This window comes from Scylla paramamosain, chromosome 11 (genome assembly GCF_035594125.1).
Source record: "Scylla paramamosain isolate STU-SP2022 chromosome 11, ASM3559412v1, whole genome shotgun sequence".
In the NCBI taxonomy this organism is placed as follows: domain Eukaryota; kingdom Metazoa; phylum Arthropoda; class Malacostraca; order Decapoda; family Portunidae; genus Scylla; species Scylla paramamosain.
In genome coordinates, this window is record NC_087161.1 from 1,454,611 (window position 1) to 1,482,500 (window position 27,890).

At 44.0% G+C, this 27,890-nt stretch overlaps 1 protein-coding gene across 3 annotated transcripts in view; it reads left to right on the plus strand.

Annotated features, from left to right (window-relative positions):
* Window positions 1-27,890, plus strand: part of LOC135104781 (mothers against decapentaplegic homolog 3-like) — an 82,697-nt gene that overhangs the window by 10,975 nt on the left and 43,832 nt on the right. For 2 of the 3 annotated variants that reach the window (XM_064012366.1, XM_064012367.1), the window contains exons 2-3: window positions 2,064-2,257; window positions 7,764-8,060. In XM_064012366.1, coding sequence (XP_063868436.1) covers window positions 2,064-2,257; window positions 7,764-8,060 — 491 coding nt within the window. Of the gene's footprint in view, window positions 1-2; window positions 161-2,063; window positions 2,258-7,763; window positions 8,061-27,890 lie in introns of those variants that run through there. The other variant, XM_064012369.1, reaches the window with a different exon arrangement.

The following is a 27,890-nucleotide window of genomic DNA, read 5'->3' on the forward strand; positions in this document are numbered from 1 at the left end:
TGCAATTGTCCTGGGCACTCTGAGGCAGGAGTGACTGAGTGATTGAGTGTTGGTGTGTGATTGCTGCCGGACTGCCTCCTCTCATGACTGTGGCATCAGAGTGTGGTACAGTGTGTGGTAGTGGTTTTGTTCTCGCACGTCAAGGCATGAAGGACATAAAGTAAGGGAATGACTGTAAAGGTGGAAATAACGATAACTTTTTCATTTTTAATTTTTAATTTTTTTGCAACTCTTCTTGAGGGATTGTTTAATTCTGGCCTTGCATTAGGTTTGCATTTCATGATCATTGTTTGTGTGAGGATTTGATGTTCGACTTATGAGGACAAATTTATGTTTAGGAACCTGATGTTGCAAGCACTTGGTGACCATGATGTGACAATCTCCACTTATAGGCTGTTCTGTGTCAAAGAGCAGATCTGCCCTTACATGGCTGAGGCAAACTACAGGTTATATAAGACCATTGAAGACTGCTAGGTGTATGACAGAAGATTCTTAAGAGTAAGTGTCCATGTTGTGATGACAGAGTTGTTTAGTGTGTGAAATAAATACATGATTGGGCTAAGTGTTAAGTGAGACCAGAGCTCATGGAAATTACTAGGTGGTGTGCCAGATGTCCGAGGGTGCTGGGGCGGTAGAGTTTAGTGTTGAAATTAGTGGTGTTAGGGTGTGGCTACATGGTTGGGTTGTCTGGGAGTGGTGTGGCAGTGATAGTCATGTCAAGGAGTAGTGGGGTGTGGTGCTAGTGTCCATATATGTATCTAGACTCAGTGAGAAAGTTAGTAGGAAGAGGAGATACAAAGGATGTGTAGGAATGAGTAAGAGTTGATGGGAATGTATAGACAGAGGGAAGTGTATGGAGATAATATGCATAAATTGAAGGAAAAAAATATGATATTAATTTGGTATAAAGAAGAACTTGATATAATATAAATAGTAGAAATAGGTAGATAAAAATAGGTGAACACACACACACACACACACACACACACACACACACACACACACACACACACACACACACACACACACACACACACACACACACACACACACACACACACACACACACACACACACACACACACACACACACAAAACATATTTTATTGACCACATTATTACAGGACACCTCATAATTCCGATAACTAGCAGAGTTGAACAAATTGTTTTTACACTAAATACATTAAAAACTACCAAAACAAGAGAGACATAAAACACACACACACACACACACACACACACACACACACACACACACACACACACACACACACACACACACACACACACACACACACACACACACACACAAAAGGGATAGAATTGCCTGCTTTCTTTCACTGATCGGACTACAAGGTCACAGTCCACAGCCTCTCAAGTGTCGTCTGCGCCTTGTCTGCTGGCTGGCTCTCAGTGAAACATTCATAGCACATGTGTATGATATCAGTAAGTGACATAACAACTACAAATACGGAATCCTGCCAATAACCAATGCAACGCTGAACACGCATGTACTGCCCACCACTCCTGAATGACAACTGCCCTCCTGCTGCCTCACTCTTGCTAGGGTCTGCCCATCAACACTTGGGTCTGCTCTTAATGGATTGGATGGGAGTTTAAAAGCAAGTTAATGCATCAAGGAAACCAGAATGTGCTATGAATTTATTGTAGTCCCTTACATATTGTCTCTCCTTATTGTTTTTTTATATATATATTTTTGTATCTATTTAGTTTTTTTCCCTTCAATTCCTGGTCCTGCTCGTAATGCATAGGATTGGAGTTTAAGAGCAGGCTTCTGCATCTGCAAGACAAAAATGTGCCATGAGAGAGTGTGTATTGTCACTTTTATGTATTCTGTCTCTGTTCTTGCTGTTTTTTTTTTTTATGTACTGTTTCTACTGCAATTTTATATTTTTTATATGTTGTCAGTTTTTTTCTTCTTAAGATGTTCTGTGTTTCTCTTTACCATTTTTACCTCCAGTTTTGTTTTCCGCATCTCCCATAACATCTGTCCTCTCCTGTACTGTTCTCTGCACCTCCCCTAACACCTGTCATTGCCGCAGGTCGCTGGATGGGCGGCTGCAGGTGTCCCACAAGAAGGGTCTGCCCCATGTCATCTACTGCCGGCTGTGGCGCTGGCCGGAACTACAGTCTCACCACGAGCTGCGCGCCCTTGAACACTGCCAGTACGCCTTCAACCTCAAGAAGGAGGAGGTGTGCGTCAATCCTTACCACTACACTAAGATAGAGGCCCCTGGTGAGTTTGTGTGCTCTGACTTGATGTTTGAGTGTTATGAAGGGCCAACTATTGTGTTTCATGACAAAGGTGAATCTAAATTTGTGAAGTTCTGTTAATTTTTGAAGTTATGAATTATCTGTCTATCTTTATATCTGTCTGGCAATTCCAACTGGGCCATCCTGTGTGGGATTGCTGGCCTGGCGTATAAATGGATAGTAAATTGTTTGCATATTTACGATTCATGTTTATGGGTAAAATTCTGAAGTTAATTCATGAGGTGTAAGTAATGTACCTACTTACTTACCTTCAGGGATAATAAGTGGGTGAAGGTAGGTGTGTTTTGTATAAAGGGACTGCTATGTGTAAGCTTACTGGCTTCTTGCAGCTTCCTTTATGTGAAAAGTATTGAAAGATGGGTTACATTTAGAAATCGAAAGGTACAGTTGTTTGTAATTTACACATTTTTAATTTGTGTCATTGTTTTATGGAACATAGATAGTAAGTTGTGATTCACTTTGTATTGCTCTGTAAGTTGAGCCACCGTTGAAAGCATATCTTGTTACTGTGCACTGAAAAGTGATCTGTTAAAATTGTGAGACCTTGGAGGGAGTGTGTGCTTGTGTCAGTTAGTGGTGCTTTGTATTCCTTCACTGCTGCAGCTCACCCCTTCCCTCATGGGTGTCTCCAGCAAAGTGTTGGTCCTTCATAGATGTCTCTAGGCCTTCATAGGTGTCTCTAGGCCTTCATAGGTGTCCCCTGTGAAGTTATTTTTGGGTGTCTCAAGTCCTTCATGAGTGTCTCCAGTGAAGTGTTGCTCCTTCATGGATGTCTCAGGTTAAATATTGGGCAACAAATGGCAGTGTCCCCTTGTGTCTTATAATGCACTGTGTAATGACCACCCCTCTAAATTTCCACACAGGTAGTCATTATTGCAGGTAGCCTCATTGCAGTGTTTAGGAAGAGACAAATTACCACATGAGGATCTGACATTGAACTTAGCAACTCTATGATAATGAGGATAAAAGTATTTTGTCATACAGGAGTTGTCAGAGGAGTACATTCTTGAAGTTTCCTGCTGTTTTGAGTACTAGTGTAAGTAGGAATAGAGGAACATAAGTACAACATCTTAATTCTCATAGCTCCTTAATGTTACTGTGCATTTAGTGACTAATTGGTGCTGAATTAACCCCACCAAAATTGAAATCAATCAAAAATAGTTGGAACCTTAAGAAAATATCAATTGATTTCAAAACTACCCGAAAGTTATCCCTTCTTGCTTAAATAATCCCCTAAAATCTCATTTTTATTTTTGGTGTCTGCCATTACTGGAAGACAGACAGCAACAGACCATCAGTGAGGTGCTTGGGATAGACAGGTGCTGGTGGCAATCTTACTGAATACTGAGGCTGTGAGGCGATACTGCTGGATGTGTGCAGGGAAATAGAGGAATCAACAACCTGTGAGGGTTTCAGTGAGGTGCTTAGGTTAGATGAGTCTTACTGAATACTGAGGCTGAGGCAGGGCTGGTTGAAGTGTCTCATTTTTCCACACACCTTCCTTTTCTTAAGTTATTTTCCCTTTAATGATATCTTTGAAAGTAACACTCATTAACTGTTCTAGCTACTTGGTCATCATCATCTGGTGCCACATTGTCATTGTTACCACCTTGATGTTGTTTCAGTAATGTTACATGGAGAAAGTAGGTATTGTAATATTGTATTGGTTGTGCTTGTACTTGAAGCAGCTATATGACTTTCATCTTTATTGTTACTGTAATCTTTCCTGATCTCATTACTTTTATTATGATTTGGCTTGCAGTTCCAGATGTCAGTAGGTTCTAGGCATAGATACTCTGGTTGTAGATATCATAAAACTGTATCAGTTGTGCCCTTACTAAAAGCAACTGTATGACATCCATGTGTACTGTTGCTCTAATTTTCTCGGATCTCAAAGTTTTATTATGTAATTCCAGGTGTCTGTAGGTGTCATGCTCTAGTGAATGAGTGGTGCTACGTGTTTACAATTACACTCCCCCTGCCTCCTGGAACTGTGCCATCTTCATGATTGTGTATGCTAGATTCATTACCACTCTTTGCTACATCATCAGATGTGATTAGCATGTCAGCACTTATCCTGGATGAGTCGGTAATTTTTATGTTCTTCATTCAGTATATTCTTTGCTTTGCTTTACAGCTTTCCATTTCATGCTTGACAAAGACGTCTTTCTCTTTCAATGTATAGCAAAATTTAATTGTGTTTCTCTCTGCTTCAAATGGATTCATTGCATTATTGGATGAGGTATGACATGGTGGGCTGGTTATTAGAATGAGTGACTTTTATTTTGTGAAGATTGTGATAACCTGAAGGTACAAGTCCACCAATGCATGATTTCTTCTGCCTCCACATCCTTGCCTGATGAACTATTTTGCCAGAGCAGCTGAGGTCACTGGGGAATTATTCATCAGCAGATCCCTGATTCATTAATTATGTCCTTGACTCAAAAATACCATGGATTACTGGAACCCTCAGTGAAATGAATATTGAATGTGAATGAAATGTGGTGGTGAAAGCAGACATGGGTGAAGCAGAGGTATTCTTTATTCATTGAACATTTTGGCCATTGTGTTCTTCAGAGAGTCTAAATTAGAAGTGGTGGGAATGTTAATTTCAGACATTTTAGCTTGACAGGTTTGTATTTGGCAACACTAATACTGCCCCCATTGCTAAAACACTGGTTCAGTTTTGTAACATTTCACCATTTTCCTGGATTGATACTGCTGACACTTGCATCTTGTCTCTCTTAGAATTCCAGATAAATGCATTATGTGAGAAACAAGCCAGGAAACAATGAATTGTCCTCAGATCTTGTCATGAAGGCTCATCTTGTATCTTCATCCCCTTCTCTCTTTTCTGTTCATTCTTATATTTACTACAGTAACCAAAGGAAACAGGCTGGACACAGGGCCATTTTCTAGACTCTCCCCTTTCAAACTGCAGTTCTGTTGAGGAATGATAAGTTTGATGGTGTCTTTGGAACAGTTGCTGGGAGACAAAGTATCCACCAGTTTGGGAGTAGAAATTAGAACTGACTTGATAAACATATTCTTTATGTATAGCACTGTTTGAGAAGTGTGGCTGCAGAATATAACTTGATGTGTACAAGGAGAGGATAGACATACTTTAGCATAGCAAACTTGAAATTATAAAACCAAATTATGACAGTACTTCAGAGTCTGAGAATATGAGAGAAAGTGAATATTGACAAAATGTAGTTGTGATCAAGATAGGCACAAAGTTTATGGAATATTTATAGTTAGTTGTGAGAAAAATTTCCTCGGGACCAGGAAGTACTTCTGACAGGCTGCCAAGAGGGAAGGTGTAGCAGGGAATGTGACTGTTGAAAGTATTGCTAGTAGAAGTGATGAACATGTACAGGAGCCCAGGGATAAGTATGAGAGAGCATGAAAGCAATGAAAATGGGAAGGTTGCACTGGTGTGGCTGTGTTGGAAGAAAAGATGATGAAGATGTACAGGAGCTGAGGAATAAATGTAAAAGATCACCAGGGAAGCAATGTAAATGAGAAGGTTGTACTGGTGTGGCTGTGTGGGAAGAAGAGATGAGTATTAAGTCAGCTTCAGCCTCACAGGTAACAATAAGTTTCTCTCATACATTCCAAGATTAAGACCCCACTACATATTTGCTGAGCTGACCATGCAAACTATACTGATCCATCTGACCATATTCTGTTGAGCCATTTATCACCAGTTGTTGCTTATATAACCACATTGTACTTCAACTTCCAGTATGGTGTTGTCACTGTCCTAATATTCTTCTGGATGTCTTGTGATGCATTTGGCTGCTATTTAGTACAACCTTGTTATGGCTGCACTTTTAGGGATATATGTCTGATACTGATTGACACTTCTTGATTGTTACTTTAGTTAGTCAGTTAGATATAAAGTTGAACCTTTAACATGTAGCCATACATTTGGTTGAGTGGCCTTTTCTTACCATGATATTAGAAAGTGAAGAAATATGAGTGTTGGAACAATAGTGTGACTCAGCATATGTTCTTCATCCTTACCCAAGTCATTCAAGTGCTGTGTAAAGGTAAAGATAAATGTCTGATGAAGTAGATCTGGCAAACTGTCCGTGTGAGCTTTCTATTGGCAGCTCTTTTTAAGTGCTTTCTTTCGTATACACAGTGAGAGCAGTGTATGGCTGAGCAAATATCAGGGAAAATTTCAGAGATCACCATCACCTACAAAACAAGAATAAGGAGCTCGGTAGATTAAAGTTAAGGTTCCAACCATTAAGATTAGTTTTATGTTGTGGCTTAGGGTTCCCCTCATGATTGTGTCTCAAGTGTAGAAGCTGTATAGAGGAAGACAATCAGTTCTAGATGCCACCTGAAGAATACTTTACTAGAGCAATTACAACACTTGGATCTTGAGTGTTGTCTGGTGTTGTGGTGCAGTGGTTAGATATTGTTGCATTGAGTGCTGTCTCTTGTTATGTTGGTTAGATTTTGTTGCGTTGGGTGTTGTCGTGTTGTGGTGCAGTGGTTAAGTTTTATTGCTCTGGGTATTGTCTTGTATCATGTTGCAGTGTTGAGATTTTGTTGCCTTGGGTGTTGCCTTGTATCGGAGTGAAGTAGTCACATGACGTAAGCTGCCAACACACACGCTGTGAAGGACAACTTTTTTTGCCAGCAGATTTGGCATTTTGGTTGCAAAGGAGACGATGGGCCTTGAACATCCCCTTTTTTCCCCTCCTCATGGCTTACTGTTTGTGTGGTGTCGATGGACTTGTCTGCACATTACCTGTTTTTCATCCTTGAAGCTCAGCAGGGGAGAGTCCATCACTGAGGAGATGAGGCAGAGCTTACCCACTACTTTGCCTTCATTATGTTGCCTCAGAAGGGTCCAGAATTGGTTTTCACCAGTCACCACTTGCTTCAGAATTTATACAGTAGACACACCAAGAGTTATTTGGTCTAATTTCCATGTCATTTCATCATTTCATTGTTTTCAGGAGGTAATGTCAGTCACTGCATTTTCTGTTGAACTAAGTTGAGTGATGTTGAGAAAATACCTTATCAGAGTAGTGAAGAAGGTATCTCCTGAATACAGTTAGGAATTTATTGTGTATGAAGGCAGGTGTCCTTACTTTGCCTAGCACACAGTATTGCATTGACTTGGAGGTTGTGTGGAAGGCCGTCTAGGATGTCAGGAATGCAACCATTATGACCCCTGGCCCTCTGAGCAGTGTTGTCAGCAGGGATGTGCTCCTGATGGCAGCAGCTTGTCCTATCTAACATGGTTTGGTTTTCATGGAACACTGTGGGTGTGACTGAGGACATGACAGTCTTGAAAAAGAAAGGGTGATTTGAAAAGACATAAAACTTCATTGTGATGATTTAAAATTTTTGTCAACATTGTAAACTTGTGTAAATGTTGATGTATCAGGTGTGTGAGTGTGAAAGTGTTGTATATAACCTATGTTGTTTGTTTACTCCTGCAGCGTTGCCAGCCATCTTGGTGCCCCGGGGCAGCGGTAGCAGCAGCAGCGGCAGCAGCAACAGTGTGGGTGGGGGGGGTGGGGGTGGAGGTGGGGGTGTGGGCAGTTCAAGCCCAGGCTCAGAGGAGGACCTGGGCTCTCTGGCCGACCTCACCACCGACAGTGTGAGTGGCGACTCAACCTCTCTGGACGTGGCCCCAACCATGGAGCCACCCCCCACCTTCCCCCCGACTGAGTCCCCCCCTCCAGGTTACATGAGTGAGGACGGTGACACCCTGCCAGACATCACAGACTACCCAGGTGAGGCATGCGTTCATGCAAATGCTCATGCACACACACACAACTTCTGTAAGATTGTTATTAAAAGCACTAACATTTATAGAAGTTGTGTTTGGCTGAAAAGATGTATGTGAAGTCTTTTGGAAGTTAATCTAGTCTTAGAAAAAAAAAGTGCCTGATTTACCCTTTGGATTATAGCTATAGTGTCCTTCAGAGTAGGTCCCTTACAACTACACAGACACACAATCTATCATTTGAAAAATTGGTGGAAGTTCAGTTTTGTATGCAGCAGCAGTGTCATGCTTCATGTTGTACTCAGAACCCTCAAGTTGGGATGCTTGTAGTGACATCTTCAGGTTGGTGAATGGACTCAGAGCAGGAGAAGCCATTCCTGCAGTTTATTGAGCCTGGCAAATCTGAGGAATATGGTGCTTGGCTGAGAAATCCTGTAATAGGTCCAAAGAATGGGCCAGGTTGCTGGGGAACTGTCATAATGCAGCATGTAGTTACATGACTCTCAAAGATTTGGTCTCTTCTGCTAAACTCCATCACAAGGATGATGTAAAATCTTTTGATACTGTTTGTTATTGCTTTGGTCTTCTGGTGTGCATTCATGATGTTCAATGCTGCAATAATAAGAAAACAAAACCAAGCAGTACCATTTTGACTTTGATCCTCAGCTACTTTGCTCGCTTGGACTGGGGAGGCTGATGACTTGTGCTTTAGTTTTGTTGCCTGCCAGTGTGTCCTGTGTAGCCTTGAGGGGGAGTCATTGCTACTCATGTGGAAGCAGCTTCCATAAAAATGACATACAAAACCATTGCCAGTTCCAGCATCATGGACTGTTTTTTTTATGGCAATCTTCCAAGATCACTTTTTGAACTGTTGACGCATAGACTATTGGTTAGCTGCAGGAATGCTGTGTGGTCATTCCAAGTTTGGTGATCTTTAAACTGGTTAACCATTCTTTAGTCAGCTTAACCATCATGGCATTTAAACTGGTTAATCATTCTTTAGTCAGCTTAACCATCATGGCATTGATGCCAAAAAGCTGCTGAATGTAACCAGTTGCTTCAGCTTGGGTACCACCAAGCTTCTGGCAAAACTTGATGCAGTAATGCTGCTCAGCAGGGAGGATTATTATTATAACCTCACACACACACACACACACACACACACACACACACACACACACACACACACACACACACACACACACACACACACACACACACACACACACACACACACACACACACACACACACTCCTGGCTGCAGAAACCCCTTGTAAGACAATATTTCACACTTGTCTTGATGAAAGATAAAGTTGGACTGCCTTGTCATGGATGCTCATTTCCCTTCTCTCTATTTTCCAGGTAAGTGCACCTGACTGTCCAGCCGAGGGAGAGTGCTGAGGTAAGAGGGGATGGGGCTCTGGTGTGTTGTGAGGACTGGTGTTAGCAGAGGGAAGGATGCCTTTTACAGTGCATGTTGCATTGTACTGAAAGAGGAAAGAAGTAAAGGAAGACAGTTTATTGGATGCACTTTCACTGTGTAATGCTTTGTGTACTGTAATGTAGAGATTGGTCTGAGATGTTGAACTGTGAGAGGAAGTGGCTTGGATTTGAACCCCTGACAGGACAACACTTTATGGTGCACAACATCTTACCAGTCAGCACATTGAGGTCACTGTGGCCTAGGAGGTGCTTAATTGAGGTTGATAGTTCCTCTATTATGCAGCTTTCTTCATCAACATCTGTTGTTTCTCGGTAATGCAGATGTTCTTAGGTCTTTTTTTTTCTTGTTACTGCTTTCTTTTACATAGCAGGGGCTTGATCCTTACTGGAATTACTTAAATTTTCTCTTTATTAAACTTCATAACCTTTACAAACGAGCGTGATGCCTTGTGTATTGAAGCGCTGAGACTTTAAGCTAAGGGGTAGCCATGAAAGGAAGTGGGCAGGAATCTAACCCAACAACTCACTGCCAATTGAGCTATAACCACTGCCTTGGTGTTGGCAAATGATAAAGAGGAGCATAAAGTTGAATGTTCTATAGCCATCACTAAATTATGTGTGTGTGTGTGTGTAGATTCCCAGTGTGATGATTGTGATGATAAGTACTAAGAAAGATTGAATCTTAGTGCCACTGGTGTTAATATGAGTGGGCATGTTTGTGAATGACTTGTACAGTTCCTGCTGTGGTGGCCTGACTCACAGGATGTATTCAGCCACATTGGTATCCCTCCTTGGCTGTGAGAGAGGATCATTCAAAGGGAAAAGTGAGAGTAAAGGGATGAACAAATACTAGGAGTTCTGTTTATTATGTAAAGGGATGATAATACATGAGAACGGATATCTGATTATAAATTGATCTCTAGTAAGGTTATCTGTTTTTTTATTTACTAATGAGTGCTACTAAGGCATGTTTGGGAGAACAGGAGGGAAATAGAATAAGGCTTTTATATAATTTAACACAAACTTGAGAGGGAGAATTGTCTTGCTGTTGTTCTTTGATGCGGAGAGAATTAGATTTGCCTCACATCTAATCCACACAGTGTTGATGAGGGAGGGTCCTCTCCTGTATAGAAACCTGCAGGTTAAGATTTGAGGTAGTGTGTGTGTGTGTGTGTGTGTGTGTGTGTGTGTGTGTGTGTGTGTGTGTGTGTGTGTGTGTGTGTGTGTGTGTGTTTGTGTGTGGGGGGGGGGTGCTTGTCTCAGCTAATTTCCTTCATGGGGTGTGTCAGCATGGCAAATAGATAAGTAGATAGATGGTGTTTATAAAAATTGATAGGTGATGTTTATAAAAATGAATTTTGTTGTTTTTAAAGTCTTATCAAGAGAATCAAAGAAACTGAATCAATGTATTTTATTAATTTTGTCACCAAGTCGAAAGTTGAACTGCTATCACAGAACAAATCGGAATTTAAATGATTCATTCATGACCCAGTAAATCACTTGTACGTCTGGTCTGAGAGAGGAATGCTGCTGTGTAGAGGAAGGACATCACATTTGGTGACTGCTGAGAGAGAAAAGCTAAAGCAGACATCTCTTTAAGGCCACAAGTCACATTTATATAGAAGCACCCAGTCTTGAACATTGCACAGGTATTTTCTAGAGACACATGAGACAATGGGAGGAGAGTTGCAGCTTGTGGTGCTGGTGTGGTGGTGTGGTGGTGCGTGGTGAGTGCAGCAGGGATAGAGGCTGGTCTGCTGCCTGGTGCCTGGGGAGGGGTGGGGGCATATGCCTCTCCAGACAATATGTTTTTCATACCTGGAAACCTGTCTGAACATAACCTCAAGAGAGCCAATACAGTCCAGGCTCACCTCAGACAAAATGAGCTTGCTGCATTTTATTTATTTATTTATTTACTTATCCATTTATTTATTATATTTTTTTATGTCGTAACAGTAAATATAATCATTATCATTATTACCACTACCACTACCACCACCACCACTACCAGCACTGCCAATACCTACTCCTGCCACCACCACTATTACCCCCACCTCTTCTACCCCCACCACCACCACCACCACCACAACCACAGTGTCTGCAAGTGGGAGGGAATATCAGTCCTTCATGAAAACATTACATGAGAAAGAGAGTGCACATTGTACTGCATTCCTTACACTTACACTAATTCACTGTACACTAAGTCATATGTTGTAAATTTTTTTTCACCAGTAATGTAGGGAGGTAAACTACGTATGCATATATAAATATGTACAGTATATTTGGGTCTTAAATACACACATTGACTACTGTCTTAATTGTATGGTTCCAGTGCAGTCTATGATCACGTTAACAATTATTATTTATCATTCGTAATATGAGGGAGGAGATTAAGTGTTCTTGTTTTGCTTCATTAACTCTCTTGTTAGTAATTGCATGCTTTCTGTGCAGTCCGTAGTCATCTTTACATTTATTACTTTTCACTGTTTTAATATTTTTTTTAAAGATGGAGGAAATCAAATGTTCTTGTTTTACTTTGTGGGGTTGAGACAGTATTTTTATCGAAGGGAAATTAAATAGTCAAGCTCTGCATGATGGGGACTAAGCCAGTATGTTGTATCAGCTTAAACATCTCCATTTATAACCTCCAAATTTTTGTCTCATTTTCTGTTCTATCCTCTCAGTTTCTCTCTTGTATTTCTCCTCCTCTTCTTTCTTTTTTTTTTATGCAATAACCACATAAACAGATGTGTGGATGTTAGGAGGCTTTGTCTTGTTTCCTCTTCTTTCCTCTCAATTTCTCTCTTCCATTTCTCCTCTTTTATTTTTGTGCAACGACCAGATAACCTAACCTAACCAGTACATACATGGAAGAGTTGAAGTCAGGAGGTTGTTCAGGGAATTACTTTGCCTCTTAGTGGACTTCAAGATGGTTATGATGCTGATATATCCTCTCTTGTGACTTTCTTACTCCTTGTTGGTGCTGGGTGTTGGGCAAAGATGGGGAGGTGACAGGTAATAGGGGATGAAGGGAGGGAGGGTGAGAGGGACAGAGGTAATGGAGAAAGCTGGAAGGAAAAGAAAGGAAAGGAAGGTGGGAGGAAGAGTAGAATAGAGGATAAGGTTTGAGAAGGAAGGAAGGGAGGGAGGGAGGTAATGGAGAGTGTAGGAAGAGAGGAAGGAAAGTATTCAAGAAGATAGAAAAGTAAAGAAGAAAGGAAGTTGATGGAGAAGGTAGGAAGGAAAGAAACAGAAGGAGTGAGGAAGGAAGGAAAAGAGAAGAAATAAAGGAAAGAAAGAAGAAGGTAGAAAGGAAAGGTAGGTAAGAAGGAAAGAAAAAGAGATAAAGAAAGAGAAGAAAGAAGGGAGGTAAGAAAGGAGAAGGAAAGGAAGAAGGGAAGGAGAGAGGAGGGTGGAGCAGAGGGCAAGGCTTAACCACAACATTGGCCACATGAATGAAGGAAATGGTCAAATTTGATGGAGGTTTGCTGCTGTGGTTTGTGTGGACCCTCATTAACTTCTATCTTCTCATCCCTCTTACTTTCTTCTCCCAGATTTTTTCTTACTAGTAGTAGTCTGTTTTTTTGCCTCCTTAGCCCTCCTTGTCCTCATTATTCCTCTCCTCCTCTGCTCCTCCTACCTGTGTAACTGGTCTCCTCATCCTTCTTATTCTTCTATTTTCTCTTCCTTCTACTATTATCCTTTTATTCTCCTATTCTTGAGATGTACTTCTCCTCCTCCTCTTCCCCAACTGCAAGTTTTTGCTCCACATACACTACATGTTTCTGTGGCCTGCCAAAAATGTGGTCATTCCTATTTTTTGAGATTCTGTCACCACTCCAGTCTCTCTCTCTCTCTCTCTCTCTCTCTCTCTCTCTCTCTCTCTCTCTCTCTCTCTCTCTCTCTCTCTCTCTCTCTCTCTCTCTCTCTCTCTCTCTCTCTCTCTCTCTCTCTCTCTCTCTCTCTCTCTCTCTCTCTCTCTCTCTCTCATAAGGGGTATAGAATGGAGGAATGGGTTGCGGTACTGTAGTGTGGGGGGAAGGCATGGGGGTGTCTTCCCTCCTTAACTGGGGTGGGGTGGTGGGTGGGGTTGGGTTGGGAAGGAGTGGAGGCGAGAGGAGGTGGTCGGGGGTAAGAGTTAAAGCCCTGGCTCGTAAAAATGGACATAAATTGACCGTAAAGCATCGACTTCCTGACAGGTGATGGCAAATAGTGCTTTCTCACGTTACCCTAATGTCTGTGTGTTGTTCGTGGTCAGGAGATAAAGAGTAACCCTTGGCATTCACTTACTTCTCTGTGCCTTGCCTTTTGCCTCAGATTCTGCTGCTCCCCTCTCTCCCTATACCAGGAATCTATGACTTGTGTGGAGATTGGCTGTGGGGAATCTATAATCTACTGAGTTTTCTAGGGAGACGGTCAGTGAATTAGGGGACTTGAGGTGAAGAGAAAGCACAAAACACTGCAGGAATGAGGGTGAAGATGACTATACGCTGATGTACCAGGAATCCATGACTTGTTTGGTTTTCTAAGGAGACTACCAGTGAATTAGAGACTCAAGATTAATAGACAATGCAAAACACAGTGGAAGGGGATATGATATGTGAATGTTGGTGATTATAACTGTACTCCAACCTAAAAATCTATGAGAAGTTGAGTGTTCTGGGGAGAATGTCAGTGGATTAGAGGGCTTACGTGTGAGAGAAAACAGGAGACAGTAGAAGTGGGTGTGAAATGTGTCTATGTTGTACTTGTGACTGTGTACTTAGGTGGTTGTCTGTCTGCCTGTTGTGCTTTGGAGTATGTTGGTGTGTGAAGGATGTTGTTGTAAGAATATCAAATTTTTAAAGTGATTAGCAAGTCCTAAAAGTAGCAGGTGATTGCAGGAGGAAAGAATGATTTTTTGTGCTTGCCGGAGAGACTGAGAGAGGGAGAAAAAAAATCATACTACTAGCAAATAATAATAAGTGGTAAAACTGATGAGTAACCTATAATAATGAATAATGATAAGGCTGATGATAATGATGTCCGCTTTCGTCGTGGATCATTATTATTATTATTATTATTATTATTATTATTATTATTATTATTATTATTATTATTATTATTATTATTATGGCAGTCAAGGCCGACCAAAGTCTGCTCTGGTTTTAGTTATTATTATTATCATTATTATTATTATTATTATTATTATTATTATTATTATTATTATTATTATTATTATTATTATTACTGTTATTACTATTATCATCATCATCATCATCATCATCATCATCATCATCATCATTTTCTTCATTCTTCATCTTCATCATCTTTCATCTTTGCCTTTCATTTATAATACTCATCACACCATCATCCTTCATCATCTCACTATCATTATCTACTACTACTACTACTACTACTACTACTACTACTACTACTACTACTACTACTACTACTACTACTACTACTACTACTACTACTACTACTACTACTACTACTACTACCACCACCACCACCACCACCACCATCATCATCATCATCATCATCATCATCATCATAACTACTACAGCAAACAGCATGCGTACAGTTTCTTGTGTATGTGTGTGTGGTGAACCGGGAACCAATATGCCAGGGACAGAAGGTTGGGAATCCCGCTAGGGAAGAGTTACTACTTCACTCTTAAGGGGAAAAAAAGGAAAAATGAAGCAGGTGTCGTATTATTATTATTATTATTATTATTATTATTATTATTATTATTATTATTATTATTATTATTTGGTGTTTGTATTTCATCTATTTTGTTGACAGTTTGATGGTAGTTCTCTCTCTCTCTCTCTCTCCTCTCTCCTCTCTCTCTCTCTCTCTCTCTCTCTCTCTCTCTCTCTCTCTCTCTCTCTCTCTCTCTCTCTCTCTCTCTCTCTCTCTCTCTCTCTCTCTCTCCTCTCTCTCTCCTCTCTCACAGATTTAGTTTCACATCACCTAAATATCATTAAATTCTTTGAAGCCATGTGCTCTCTCTCTCTCTCTCTCTCTCTCTCTCTCTCTCTCTCTCTCTCTCTCTCTCTCTCTCTCTCTCTCTCTCTCTCTCTCTCTCTCTCTCTCTCTCACAGATTTAGTTCACATCACCTAAATATCATTAAATTCTTTGAAGCCATGTGCTCTCTCTCTCTCTCTCTCTCTCTCTCTCTCTCTCTCTCTCTCTCTCTCTCTCTCTCTCAAAGTGGGTGGGTGGGTGGGTCGTTACAAGTTCCGGGTGCAAGTTTTAGACCAGTTACTGCCCTGTCCACCCACACCTTCAATCATGCCCCTTCCACCCACACCCGCGCCCTCCTCCACCCTCTCTCACCACCACCACCACCACCACCACCACCAATCATACCCTTCCCCCAGTACCTCCTCCCCCTCAATCATCCTCCTCCCATACCCACTCTCAATCTTCCCCCCACCCACTCACTCACTCGCCCGTCTCCCCTCCATTCTCCCTCCACCCACTCATCCACTCACTTAAGGATATTCTGGAACAAGGGGGAGGTTGAAGAAAGAGTTACTGGTATATTTGCCTGAACCTTAATTTACTGATTCTCTCTCTCTCTCTCTCTCTCTCTCTCTCTCTCTCTCTCTCTCTCTCTCTCTCTCTCTCTCTCTCTCTCTCTCTCTCTCTCTCTCTCTCTCTCTCTCTCTCTCTCTCTCTCTCTCTCTCTCAAGGGCACCTAATCTGTGTCCCTGAAGGTAAGATAAGACTCGTGTCCCAACAGCTGAAGAATCATAACATGAGAGACACTTGCGGTGATCTATGGCTCGGCTGTTAGTAGTGGTGGTGGTGGTGGTGGTGGGATGCTTGAGGTAATAGAGAATGGGCGGGTGTTACTAGGTGTGTGGGGAAGTTTATTGAAGGGGGAACATGGGGAAGAGAAGGAGGGAGTGTTGGAGAAAGGAAGAAAGGAAGGGAGGTGAGTTGATGTCCAGGAGTATCATTATTGCTCTGATGTTTTCCTCCTTCTTCTTCTTCTTCTTCTTCTCTCTTATGTGTCTGTGTGTGTTGGGAGGGGAGAGGGTAAGGATATAAGGTGTGTGTGTCTGTGTGTGTGTGTGAGGGAGGAGGGTTACGGTGTACATATATTAGCCTTCAGATGATACACATAAAGATTTTCACATATTCGAGAGATTAAAGGAGAATCATGCCACGGATTGTGATGTGGTGGTGGTGGTGGTGGTGGTGGTGCTGATGGTGGTCAGGTGTGTAGATGTGACAAGTGGTAAGAGCAGGGACGTGTTTGTGCTTGCGTGGATGGATGGATGGATGCATGGATGGTTAGATGAAGGAAGTAGTAATTTTTTTTTTCATTCCACGTCAGCAATACAAAAAAAAATAAGTCGGAAGAGTAAGATAAAAACGAAAAAAATAACAAAAAAATAATAAAATAGATAAATAAATAAATAAATAAATAAATAAATAAAAAAAAAATCAAAACATAAAGCCAAAATCAAATAAACACAAAAGCAACGATGTGAAAAGTACAGACTCTCATTACGAAATCAAGCTCACGAAGGAGAGAGAAATATATGCAGTGGGGCGGCGCTGGTGGTAGTGGTGGTAGTAGTGGTGGTGGTGGTGGAGTGGGATGGGGCGGGGAAGAGATTGGGGGAAGAAAGAGCTGGCTGACTGACGCTCCCTTTTACAACCCGCCGCCTTGCAATTAAAATGGAAATCCTTACACTGACCATACATCACCCACGATACATTTGGGCAGGGAGAAAGACGCCAAAGAGAACCGAGGTGCTATTTGAGCCAATCCGCCGCCTCGCAACGCACTCTGACAAACTGCATCAGGCTGAGACCGTGTAACCAACCGCTAGTGATATTTTGATCCGTATTCTGAAATTCCTTATTCTCTTGATCGCCACGACTGTTTTCAAAGGCCACAGAGATGAATAGCTGGTTTCTCAAGTGTTTCGCCTGTTAGTAATGTAGAAAACTCGTCAGTCTGTCATTAGAACCAAAAAAAAAAAAAAAGTCCGTAAGAATCCGTGCCACTTCAACTAGAGCCTTTTGAAAGCAGTAGAAGTAAAGCGTAGAAGCGTTTACCCAATATTTTGTAACATTTCTATCTAGCACCACCGCTAATTCCAGAGGCTGTAGTTGAAATTACACGGGTTTTTAAAGATGCTTCTATGATTTTAGTGCCAGACTTCTACATTGTGAACAGGGGAGGGAAAAAAAAAAAAACACTCGTGAGAACCCGGCTAATCATCTCTGTGGCCTTTGAAAGTAGTCGTGGTGATTGAGAGGGCAAAACGTTCCTTTAATACGGGCTAAAATTTGCTGCGTGGTTGTGTCATGGCGTGGCGTGGCTTGGCGTGGCTGCCGTTAAGGAGGGGTAGGGGGAAGGGGAGGACAGGTTAGCGCCAGGCACCGTGTGGGGGCGGGGGCGGGACGGGGGCTGGTTGGGTGTGGAGTTGGGGGTGGAGTCATGGTGGGGGGTGAGGCTGGGGGAGTTGCTGGAGCTGGACCTGACTCAGCTGCCGGTACTTGCTGAGCCCCAGACACTCAGACACCAGCCCCCGCCCCTGGGCACGCACCCTCACAGCTACACCCCCCCCCCCGAGACCCGCACCTTCAGGAGAAAAAAGTAAAAAAAAAAAAAGTGATGATTTTCTACTTGCCAAACGAAAATTTTCAAACATTGCACTTTTCTTCAGTCTCTCGGTAAGATATTTAACTTTCACTTAACAGATTACTTACATGTGCTGAGGAAGAGGAAAAAGAAAATGACGACGACGACGATGATGATGATGATGATGATGATGATGATGATGATGATGATGATGATGATAACCAAAATATTTGCTATACTAAGAAACTTGTACTTCACAAATGGCAAAGTTTGAGTGTCATGCTTTACAAATCACTTACATACTCGTATGTAAAAGAAGAAAGTAATAATGACGACGACGATGACGAAAAATAAACGAAATATTTACTATACTTAGATACTCGTACTTAAAAAAATAGGAAAGTTTAGGTGTCATACGAAATTTCTAAGTAACTTTTCCAGCGCTTACTGAAATATTTGCTTCGTTAGACACTTAAAAAGATAGCAAAGTTTGTATCGTGCGAGATTTTAAGTAACTTTCCCAGCACTTATGTAGCCACAAGACTCAGGGAAGCAAGCATGCAAGACAGAAATTACTGCAGTACCGGATGAATCAAAAGCAACAGATTGAACGTAATAAAGTCAAGGAGTGATTGAGTGGGAGATTAACTTAACACCGCAGAGAGAGAGAGAGAGAGAGAGAGAGAGAGAGAGAGAGAGAGAGAGAGAGAGAGAGAGAGAGAGAGAGAGGTATAACTCCAATTGTAACATTCCCAATCCGTTAAGTTGACACGCGGCAAAAAACGGGGCGAGGTGGTACAAACACGCGGTCTTCGGGGAATAGTTGAAGCCATAGAGGGAACCAGTGTGGGAGGAGCGTGCCAGGAAATGGTCACGCTCACCACCCTACAGAAACCAGTTAGAGAAGGAAGAAGAAAGGAAGAACACAATACCGTACACACAAATCAAAGGGAAATAAGAAGGAAAGAAAAGGGACACTAAATACTTTACTTAAATTTAAGAGAAGAACAAGACCAAGAAGAACAGCACTCGAGTATTGTACATAAATCAGGGAGAGAGGGAAGAAGAGAGAAAGGAACACACGATCCCTTACATCAATCGGGGGAAGGAAGAACAAGAACAAGAAAAGAAAAAAGAACACGCTAAGTAGTTTACATAATTTAGGGGAAAGAAGAAGAACAAGGAGTAAACGAAGAAGAAAGAGAACACACAATACCGTACATAAATCAGGAAAAAGGAAGAACAAGAAGAAGAAAGGAGCGGAAAAAAATAACACTAAATACCTAACATAATTTAGGGGAAAGAAGAAGAACACACGTACATAAATCAGGAGAAACAGAAGGAAGAGAACGCCCTGAATGATGTCCATAAATCAGTGCAAGGAAGATGATGAAGAAGAAAAAGAACAAATTGAATATCGTACATAAATCAAGGGAGAAAAAGAAAAAAGAAAATCCGCAGTTACATAAATCAGGAAAAGACGAAAAAGATGAACACAATACCGTACATACATCAAAGGAAAAGAAGAAGAAGAAGAAGAAGAAGAAGAAGAAGAAGAAGAAGAATCGCTTACATCATGAACGCACAAAATATACATAAGTAGGTCAGGTTCCTATACATTTCTTGACACAGACGATAGATTACCTCGTTATTTTTACTCACCAAACTCAGTCCTCGGTCTGAATACACCCTGATACACTGCAGACAGGTAGCCCCTAAGTATATACCTCCTTCCCCAGACACTTTCAGCCCCCAGACACATAGTTCCTTAAGATACACAGCCCCAGTCTTCAATGTACAGGCAGACGTAGCCCCATAAACTGTCCCAAACAGAAAGTCTGCCAGAAATAGCCCCAGACACCCCCGGGCATTCAGTCCCCTTTTCTCCCAGCTCCAGACACGACCCAACCCTAAATGCAGCCCAAGATAAGGTTATTTAGTTTCTGATTGCTGACCCAGACAAGATTAGCCTAGCCCTGAAAAAGACAATGTAGCCCCAAACAGCCTCCACGCAAAACGCATTCCCAGAAAGGACAACGCTAATCTCCACACAGCCCCAGCCCCAAACACAACCCCAGATAAATGTTCTTTAATCCCAGACAGTCTCAGGTACGACTACTGTAGCCCCAAACACAGCCCCAGTTACCATCCCCAAACATAGCCACAGCCTCATGCAAGATTTTTCAGTCCCAAAACAGCCGCAAATAAGACTATTGAAGCTCCAAACACAGGCCCAGATAAGACTTTTCCATCCCCAACACAGGTGCAGCCACAAACACAGTCAGATGTAAGACAACACAGGCGCAGCTCCAAACATAATTCCAGACACGGCCACACCCCCACACACGGCTGGAAATAAAAGAGTTTCCCAACCCCAAACACAACTCCAGACATCCAAGCATCCACACGCCCATTAGCTGGCAGCCCCAGACACCTAGATAGCCTGACCTAACCACCTCCTCACCCAGCACCCCCCACACAGCCATCCAGAACCAACCAGACACCAGCCAGCCACCCTGCCAGACGCCGGGCCCCACCCTTCGATCCCCTCCCCGTCGGGCTTCCCTCAGGCGCAGGATGTGTGCCTCCACGTGTCGTGTTGTTTGTGTCGGGACACCACCCACCCCCCATGACCAGCCGTTAGTTCCAGCCAGCCACCAAGGCAGCCAGCCAGCCAGCCAGCCAGCCAGCCGTCGCCGCCGCCACGCATGCTCCCTCGTCCCCTGTGCCCTCACCCGCCATCCAGTCCATGCTTTCCTGGAATACTTGAGCGCAAATACAAATGGTCACCCTCGTGGATGCTCCGAGAAGAAAGGGAGAAAAAAGACTAATGATGACAGTGGTGGACAATACAGGAGTTCATTTATTTTCCTTAATCTCTCCCGCTGAACAGGATCTTGTCAAAGGGAGCGCGGCGGCCCACTTGTAGGGACGAGGCCGCGAGATTAGTCACGGGAACCACATCGCACACCACACGAGGCCCTGGGATGTGTAGCACAGGGCCACGTCATGCATCAGGCGGCGGGGCGCGGCGTGTTGTAGTACCCACAGCTCCTCGCGGCCGTAAATCAAGAGGCGAGGGTTTCCACGGCGAGAGTTTTCAGGGTTGAGAAGATTAGTGCCTGTAACAAATGGTCTCGGCGGGCAGGCAGGCACGCCAGGCACGGCGGGGGCTGCGGCGCGGTGTGGTGAGGAGCGGGCGAGCAGAGCCAGGCCATATTGCCAGCCAAGGGAGATGGTAATGGCCGGAGAGTAGTATAATACTGACCAATATCGCGGCCGCAAACTGGGTGATAAAATTCGAGCCGGAGTCCGTTTGATGCATGCAAGACCTATTATCAACACAGCTCGCTTGGGCCGCTGCTCAGCACAGGCCTCTTCCAATTTACTGCACTGTGATCTTCCGCCATTATCCCCGTGCCTTCCTTCCTGATGCCCTCTACCGTGTACCTGGCTGACTCTGCCGTCACACGCCTCTGCTCCACCCTGGCAGTGCTGTAGTGGTGGCTCCCGGCCGTTACCTGCTCCACTAAGGACATGTACTACAACACAAGCTTGCGCTGTAGTAGTTATGTAACAAAGCCCCTGTTACGGCATCCCACAGCCTTGTTTCAGCCTCGCCTCAGCCTCCCACACCAAAGCACCCAAGTTCCGCTGCCCCATCGTCGCATCGCCGCGTGTGCCTCACCTGCTGCTCGACACTTGAACTGAAGGACACTTTTTCCCCCCTAGTCTGGAGGCGTGCAGTTCATGGCCGGGGAGAAACACACGCTTCACTTTCAGAGAAGTTTCACGGTGTACCGCTGAAAAGAAAACGAGAATATTTCACTGTTGCCTCTGTGCTGGCGTGTCATCAGGGGCGGACGCGGCCTTGTTCTGGCTGCTCTGGGCGGGCCTCGCGACGCCCCTCATGTTGTCGCTGCCTGGTAAGGGAGAGAACGTTCACTGCAGCCATTCATCAGTCACATGGGGGCTTCGTTGGCTTCTCATCCTGGTGGCGTGCATGCTCCTATGACTCGGCATCGCTCCCTCATCATTTGTTGGTGTTCCCTTCACTAACTCCTCCATCAGCCGTGCCATCCCGAGCACCTCCACCCGCCGCTCTGTCCCTCGCTGTTCCGGTTGGGATTTCCATCTGCATCCGTGTGTACATACATTCCAGGGGCTCGTTTGGCAGTAAGCGCAGCAGCTGGGGGGTGTCTGGCTCCGTTGGGGGGGGGGTGTGGAGGGCAGGAAGGGCAAGGGGAGGGGCCTGTTTTCGGCTGCTTTATCCTGGTGCGGTACTTGTATAGTCTCCTGGTGAAGAAAGCAGATAGTAAAAAAAATGCTGATGTTATTCTCATGGAGATGACTTGCTCGTTTGTAAGGGAATGTGCATGCCGCCCTTTTACCTCTCGTGGAACCTGACCCAGCCTAGCATTGCCCAGATTAAAGTAAATAAAGCGTCCGTGTCATTTTTGTTGAGTTGCTGAGCCTGATTAGAGGAAAGTGGAGGCTGTCCTGTTTCTTTCCTGGAACCTAACCTAGATAAAAATCAAATGTTCATGCTATTTTTGTGGTGGCGCGCACGGTGAGTTGCCTGAATAGAGGAAGGTTGAAGCTGGCCTGTATCTTTCTCTGAGCCTACCCTAACGTAACATAACCTAACCTAACCTCTCTGGGTGAAATGACTTTGTATCCTCTCACCGTCTTGAATGCTGTATCATTCTGAGGCTCAGGAATCAAGGAAACAGATGAATTGTGTTTCTAAGGCACTGAACAGCATGAGGGATGATCTGCCACATTTAGGAATAATAGAGAGATGATGAAGGTTAAGCGTTATGTACCCTTGGCGTGAACTTATAATTCCAGCTCAGTTTGACGTCTGACAGGTTGAGCAATGCAGGGTCGAGTCACCAGCACAAGAGTGGATTGCGCAAGACGTTTGGCTGAGAAAATTTACATGTACAAAGGGAGTGGGTGATAGAACAGAAATTTTGGAAAAGTCAGAAGTTAAATTTGTGTGGTTAGCGTGAATTTTTATTTTTTTTTTTTTTATCACGGGTGACGTTGAGCGATGCAGGGTCCAAACACAAGCGCAGAGGTGGATTGCGCAAGAAGTTCGGCTGAGGTCCTTTACAAATAATACAAAAGCAGTGGGTGATAGGATCTTTGCTTATAGGTTCAGCAGAGCAGTGGCCGTGTACCGCAGCAGCGACAGAACGGCCTAAAAAGGAAACTTGTATATAAAGTTTGTAGTTCTTCCCTCGCTGCTCATAAACTTCAAAACGACCACCGCGATGTCAAGAGTAGAAGCACAAGTGTTATCTTAATCAGCCTTTTTATTACACTTGCCTGCCGCTCTCTGACATTCATTTTTTTTATATATACTTTTTTTTATTATTATTAATTGACTCCTCCTCCTGTCGCGGTGCGGTAACTGATGGAAAAATTTTGAAGTTTGTAGTTCTTTCTCCTTCCTCCTCCTTTTCCTCCTGGTTTTCCTCCTTCCCCTCCTTCTCCTCCTCTTACAACAAATTTATGAACAATTAGACGGATGCCAAAACTAGCATCGCGAGTGTTGCCGTGATGAGGCTGCGTCTTAACTTGTATTTGGGAGGAGTTTCTAATGCGGTGACTGATGAAAAAATTTAGTTAGTATTTCTTCCCCACCAAAAAAAAAAAAAAAAAAAACTTGCAATTTGAAAGATGCCAAAAATAGTATCAAGTGTTGTATGTAACGTGCCTGTTTGTCAGCGTCTTAACTTGCCTAGGGGAGCTTTTAGTCGTGATGGTTGATGAAAGTTGGTGTTCTTTTAAACGCAAACTTACGAACAGTTACTAGGATGTCAAAAAATATCACCGGCCTGTTTTGTCCTGTTACTGCTAGCGTCTTCAATTCCACATCACCAGCCTAGCAGCGTCTTTAATCCCACATCACCAGCCTAGCAGCGTCTTTAATTCCACATCACCAGCCAGGCAGCGTCTTTAATTCCACATCACCAGCCTAGCAGCGTCTTTAATTCCACATCACCAGCCTAGCAGCGTCTTTAATTCCACATCACCAGCCTAGCAGCGTCTTTAATTCCACATCACCAGCTTAGCAGCGTCTTTAATTCCACATCACCAGCCTAGCAGCGTCTTTAATTCCACATCACCAGCCTAGCAGCGTCTTTAATTCCACATCACCAGCCTAGCAGCGTCTTTAATTCCACATCACCAGCCTAGCAGCGTCTTTAATTCCACATCACCAGCCTAGCAGCGTCTTTAATTCCACATCACCAGCCTAGCAGCGTCTTTAATTCCACATCACCAGCCTAGCAGCGTCTTTAATTCCACATCACCAGCCTAGCAGCGTCTTTAATTCCACATCACCAGCTTAGCGTCTTTAATTCCACATCACCAGCCTAGCAGCGTCTTTAATTCCACATCACCAGCCTAGCAGCGTCTTTAATTCCACATCACCAGCCTAGCGTCTTTAATTCCACATCACCAGCCTAGCAGCGTCTTTAATTCCACATCACCAGCCTAGCAGCGTCTTTAATTCCACATCACCAGCCTAGCAGCGTCTTTAATTCCACATCACCAGCCTAGCAGCGTCTTTAATTCCACATCACCAGCCTAGCAGCGTCTTTAATTCCACATCACCAGCCTAGCAGCGTCTTTAATTCCACATCACCAGCCTAGCAGCGTCTTTAATTCCACATCACCAGCCTAACGTCTTTAATTCCACATCACCAGCTTAGCGTCTTTAATTCCACATCACCAGCCTAGCAGCGTCTTTAATTCCACATCACCAGCCTAGCAGCGTCTTTAATTCCACATCACCAGCCTAGCAGCGTCTTTAATTCCACATCACCAGCCTAGCAGCGTCTTTAATTCCACATCACCAGCCTAGCAGCGTCTTTAATTCCACATCACCAGCCTAGCAGCGTCTTTAATTCCACATCACCAGCCTAACGTCTTCATTTCCACTAGTCAGGAACTTTTTTGGCCACGATGACTGACGAAAATCTTGATAATTTCTACTCCCATGTACTCTTAATTGCAGAGATAGCGGAAATATTGCCAGAAGTGCTATCGTAATTCGTCACAGTTATTTATTATTGTCAGTTTGTAAATTTCCATTGGGGTGGGAGGGCAGTTTGTGGCCACGATGATTGACGATTATCTTTTATGCTTCCTTCTCCCACAAACTCTTAATTACAAGGATACGAAAAATATCTCTAGAAATATTAACATAGCCACCACGTTCGCCACAAGGTCTTGCGTTGGTGAGCAGTGTTAAGGCCACGAAAACCTTAACACTTCCCTCGATAAACCCCATGAACTCCTAATTACAAGGGAGACGAAGCATATCAGAAGTGTTCTCTCAATCACCTTGTCTGTCATAGGTTAATACCAGCGTTTTAACTTGCTTTGGTGAGGAATCTTTGGCCACGAAAGCATGAACACTTCTTCCTCCCCTCCCCCGACAAGCCCCATGAACTCTTTAATTACAAAGGAGACGAAGCATATCACCAGAAGTGTTCTCTCAATCATGCAGCGTGACGCACCTTGTCTACCTGTGAAGAGCGAACAGTTTTTGTGCAGGTGATCAGTGAGAATGTTCACCTGCTTGCGATATAAAATGAGTTATGTATATAGAACCATTTTTTTCTAACTAGGGTCCTTTTTTTTATTTATTTATTTATTTTTTTTTTTACATAGTACTGTGAGGTAGTAGCTTGTAAATGGCCAGTGAATTTTGTGGTTTACGAGCTTGAAGTGCGATGACGTAAGGGGCGAAGGTGTTGGGGGGTGGGGGCAAAGAGAGAGGGGTGAAGGGAGGGGGAAGAAAAGTGGGGGAAGATGAAGAAGGTGGGAGAAATATGTGGTGAGGGGAAGGAGACTGAAAGTAGGAAAGATAAATGAAGTAATGGGAAGCAAGGTGATGGGAAGATAACTAAAGGAGGAAGAAGAAGGGTGAAGGGAAGGGACTGAGGGAAGAGGAAGAGAATGAGGGGAGAGGGAAGGTGGGTGAGAGGAGTGGGAAGAGTGTTAAAGCAAGGGAGTGAAGGAGGGAGGTGACTGAAGAGGGGAAGATGCGATGTGTGGTTGGGGAGAAAGGGAGTGAGGGGGTAGTGGAGTAACTAGAGATGGTGGTTGTGGTGGGGAAGAAAACGGGGTTGCTGTGTGCTGTGATGGGGGATGGGGGTTGGTGATGAGCGGGAGACTGTGGTGGTGATGCTGATGGTGGTGCTATGTGTGTGTGTGTGTGTGTGTGTGTGTGTGTGGTAAAGTTTACTATGCTGTTGGGGGTGTTTATGTAAAGTAATACTGTGGTGGAGTGTGGTGGAGTGGTGTAGCCTTCCCTGTGGTGGGGTGTGGTGCTGCCTTCCCTGTGGTGGGGTGTGGTGCTGCCTTCCCTGTGGTGGGCTGTGGTGGGGGTGGTGGAGTCTTTCCAGCCGACCAATCACAGAGGAGGGTCATTACACTCCTGTCAGACTCAGGTCTTGTCACCCCTCCTCCTCCTCCTCCTCCTCCTCCTCCTCCTCCTCCTCCTCCTCCTCCTCCTCCTCCTCCTCCTCCTCCTCCTTATTCTCTCCACCTGTTCCTCTTATTACCTGTACCGTGCCCTCCTCCTCCTTCCCCTCTTTTCCCCTCCCTCTCCTCCATCTCTCCCCAATCCTCCACGTATTTTGAGGCGGTGGTGGTGGTGGTGGTGGTGTATGTCCTGAGAGAGAGAGAGAGAGAGAGAGAGAGAGAGAGAGAGAGAGAGAGAGAGAGAGAGAGAGAGAGAGAGAGAGAGAGAGAGAGAGAGAGAGTTAGATAATTTGATGGCAGTGGTGGAGCGGTAGTTATGTGGTGGTGGTGGTGGTGGTGGTGGTGATGATGGTGGAAGAGGGGAAAGAAGATGCGGAGAAGTGGAGATGGGAGAGTAAGAGCAGAGATATTGGTAGACAAAGACACGGAAGAAGAGAGGAGGAGGAGGAGGAGGAGGAGGAGGAAGAGGAGGAGATGATGCTGCTGGCGAAGAAGTTAGCTGGTGGAAGTAGTGAAAGACCAGAAGAAGAAGAAGACGAAGAAGGAGGAAGAGGAGGAGGAGGAGGAGGAGGAGGAGGAGGAGGAGGAGGATGAAGAAGGAAAAGAAGAGAAGTAGGAGTCAGGAGGAGGTGATGGTGATGGTGGTGGTGGTGGTGGTGGTGGCGGTGGCGGTGGTGGTGGCGGTGGCGGCGGCGGGAGCAGAAACTGGAGTGCTGAGCAAAACAAAGACTACTTTTTGCTTCTCTACAAACTCTCTGATCAGTTCACATACTCATTAAGCTTATCGAGCCCAGTGTAATGTGTATCATGTGTATAATGGCAGTGTGTGTGTGTGTGTGTGTGTGTGTGTGTGTGTGTGTGTGTGTGTGTGTGTGTGTGTGTGTGTGTGTGTGTGTGTGTGTGTGTGTGTGTGTGTCTGCCTGCTTGCCTGCTTGCTTCCCTCCCTGCCTGTCTGTCTGGGTCTGTGTCTAGGGTGTCTGTTCCTACTCCACCCTTCTTGCCACCTCTTGCAGTGCCCTCTCCACCTCCCCCTCCACTTCTCCCCTCCACCAGTACTCCCCGTGTGTGTTTGTGTGCTTGTGTGTGTGTACTGCGTGTCATATTACTCTTGTGGTGGCGGTGGTGATGGTGATGTTCGGTATTGTGGTGCGTTAGTGGTGGAAATGGGAGATGGGAAGATGTGTGTGGTGATAGTGGCGGTGGGAATGTTGATGATAGCAGTGGTGGTGGTGTAGCAGGCAGTGACAGTCCAGTTCATGGAAGACCTAAGGGGGTTCTCTTCACTTGTTCCCTC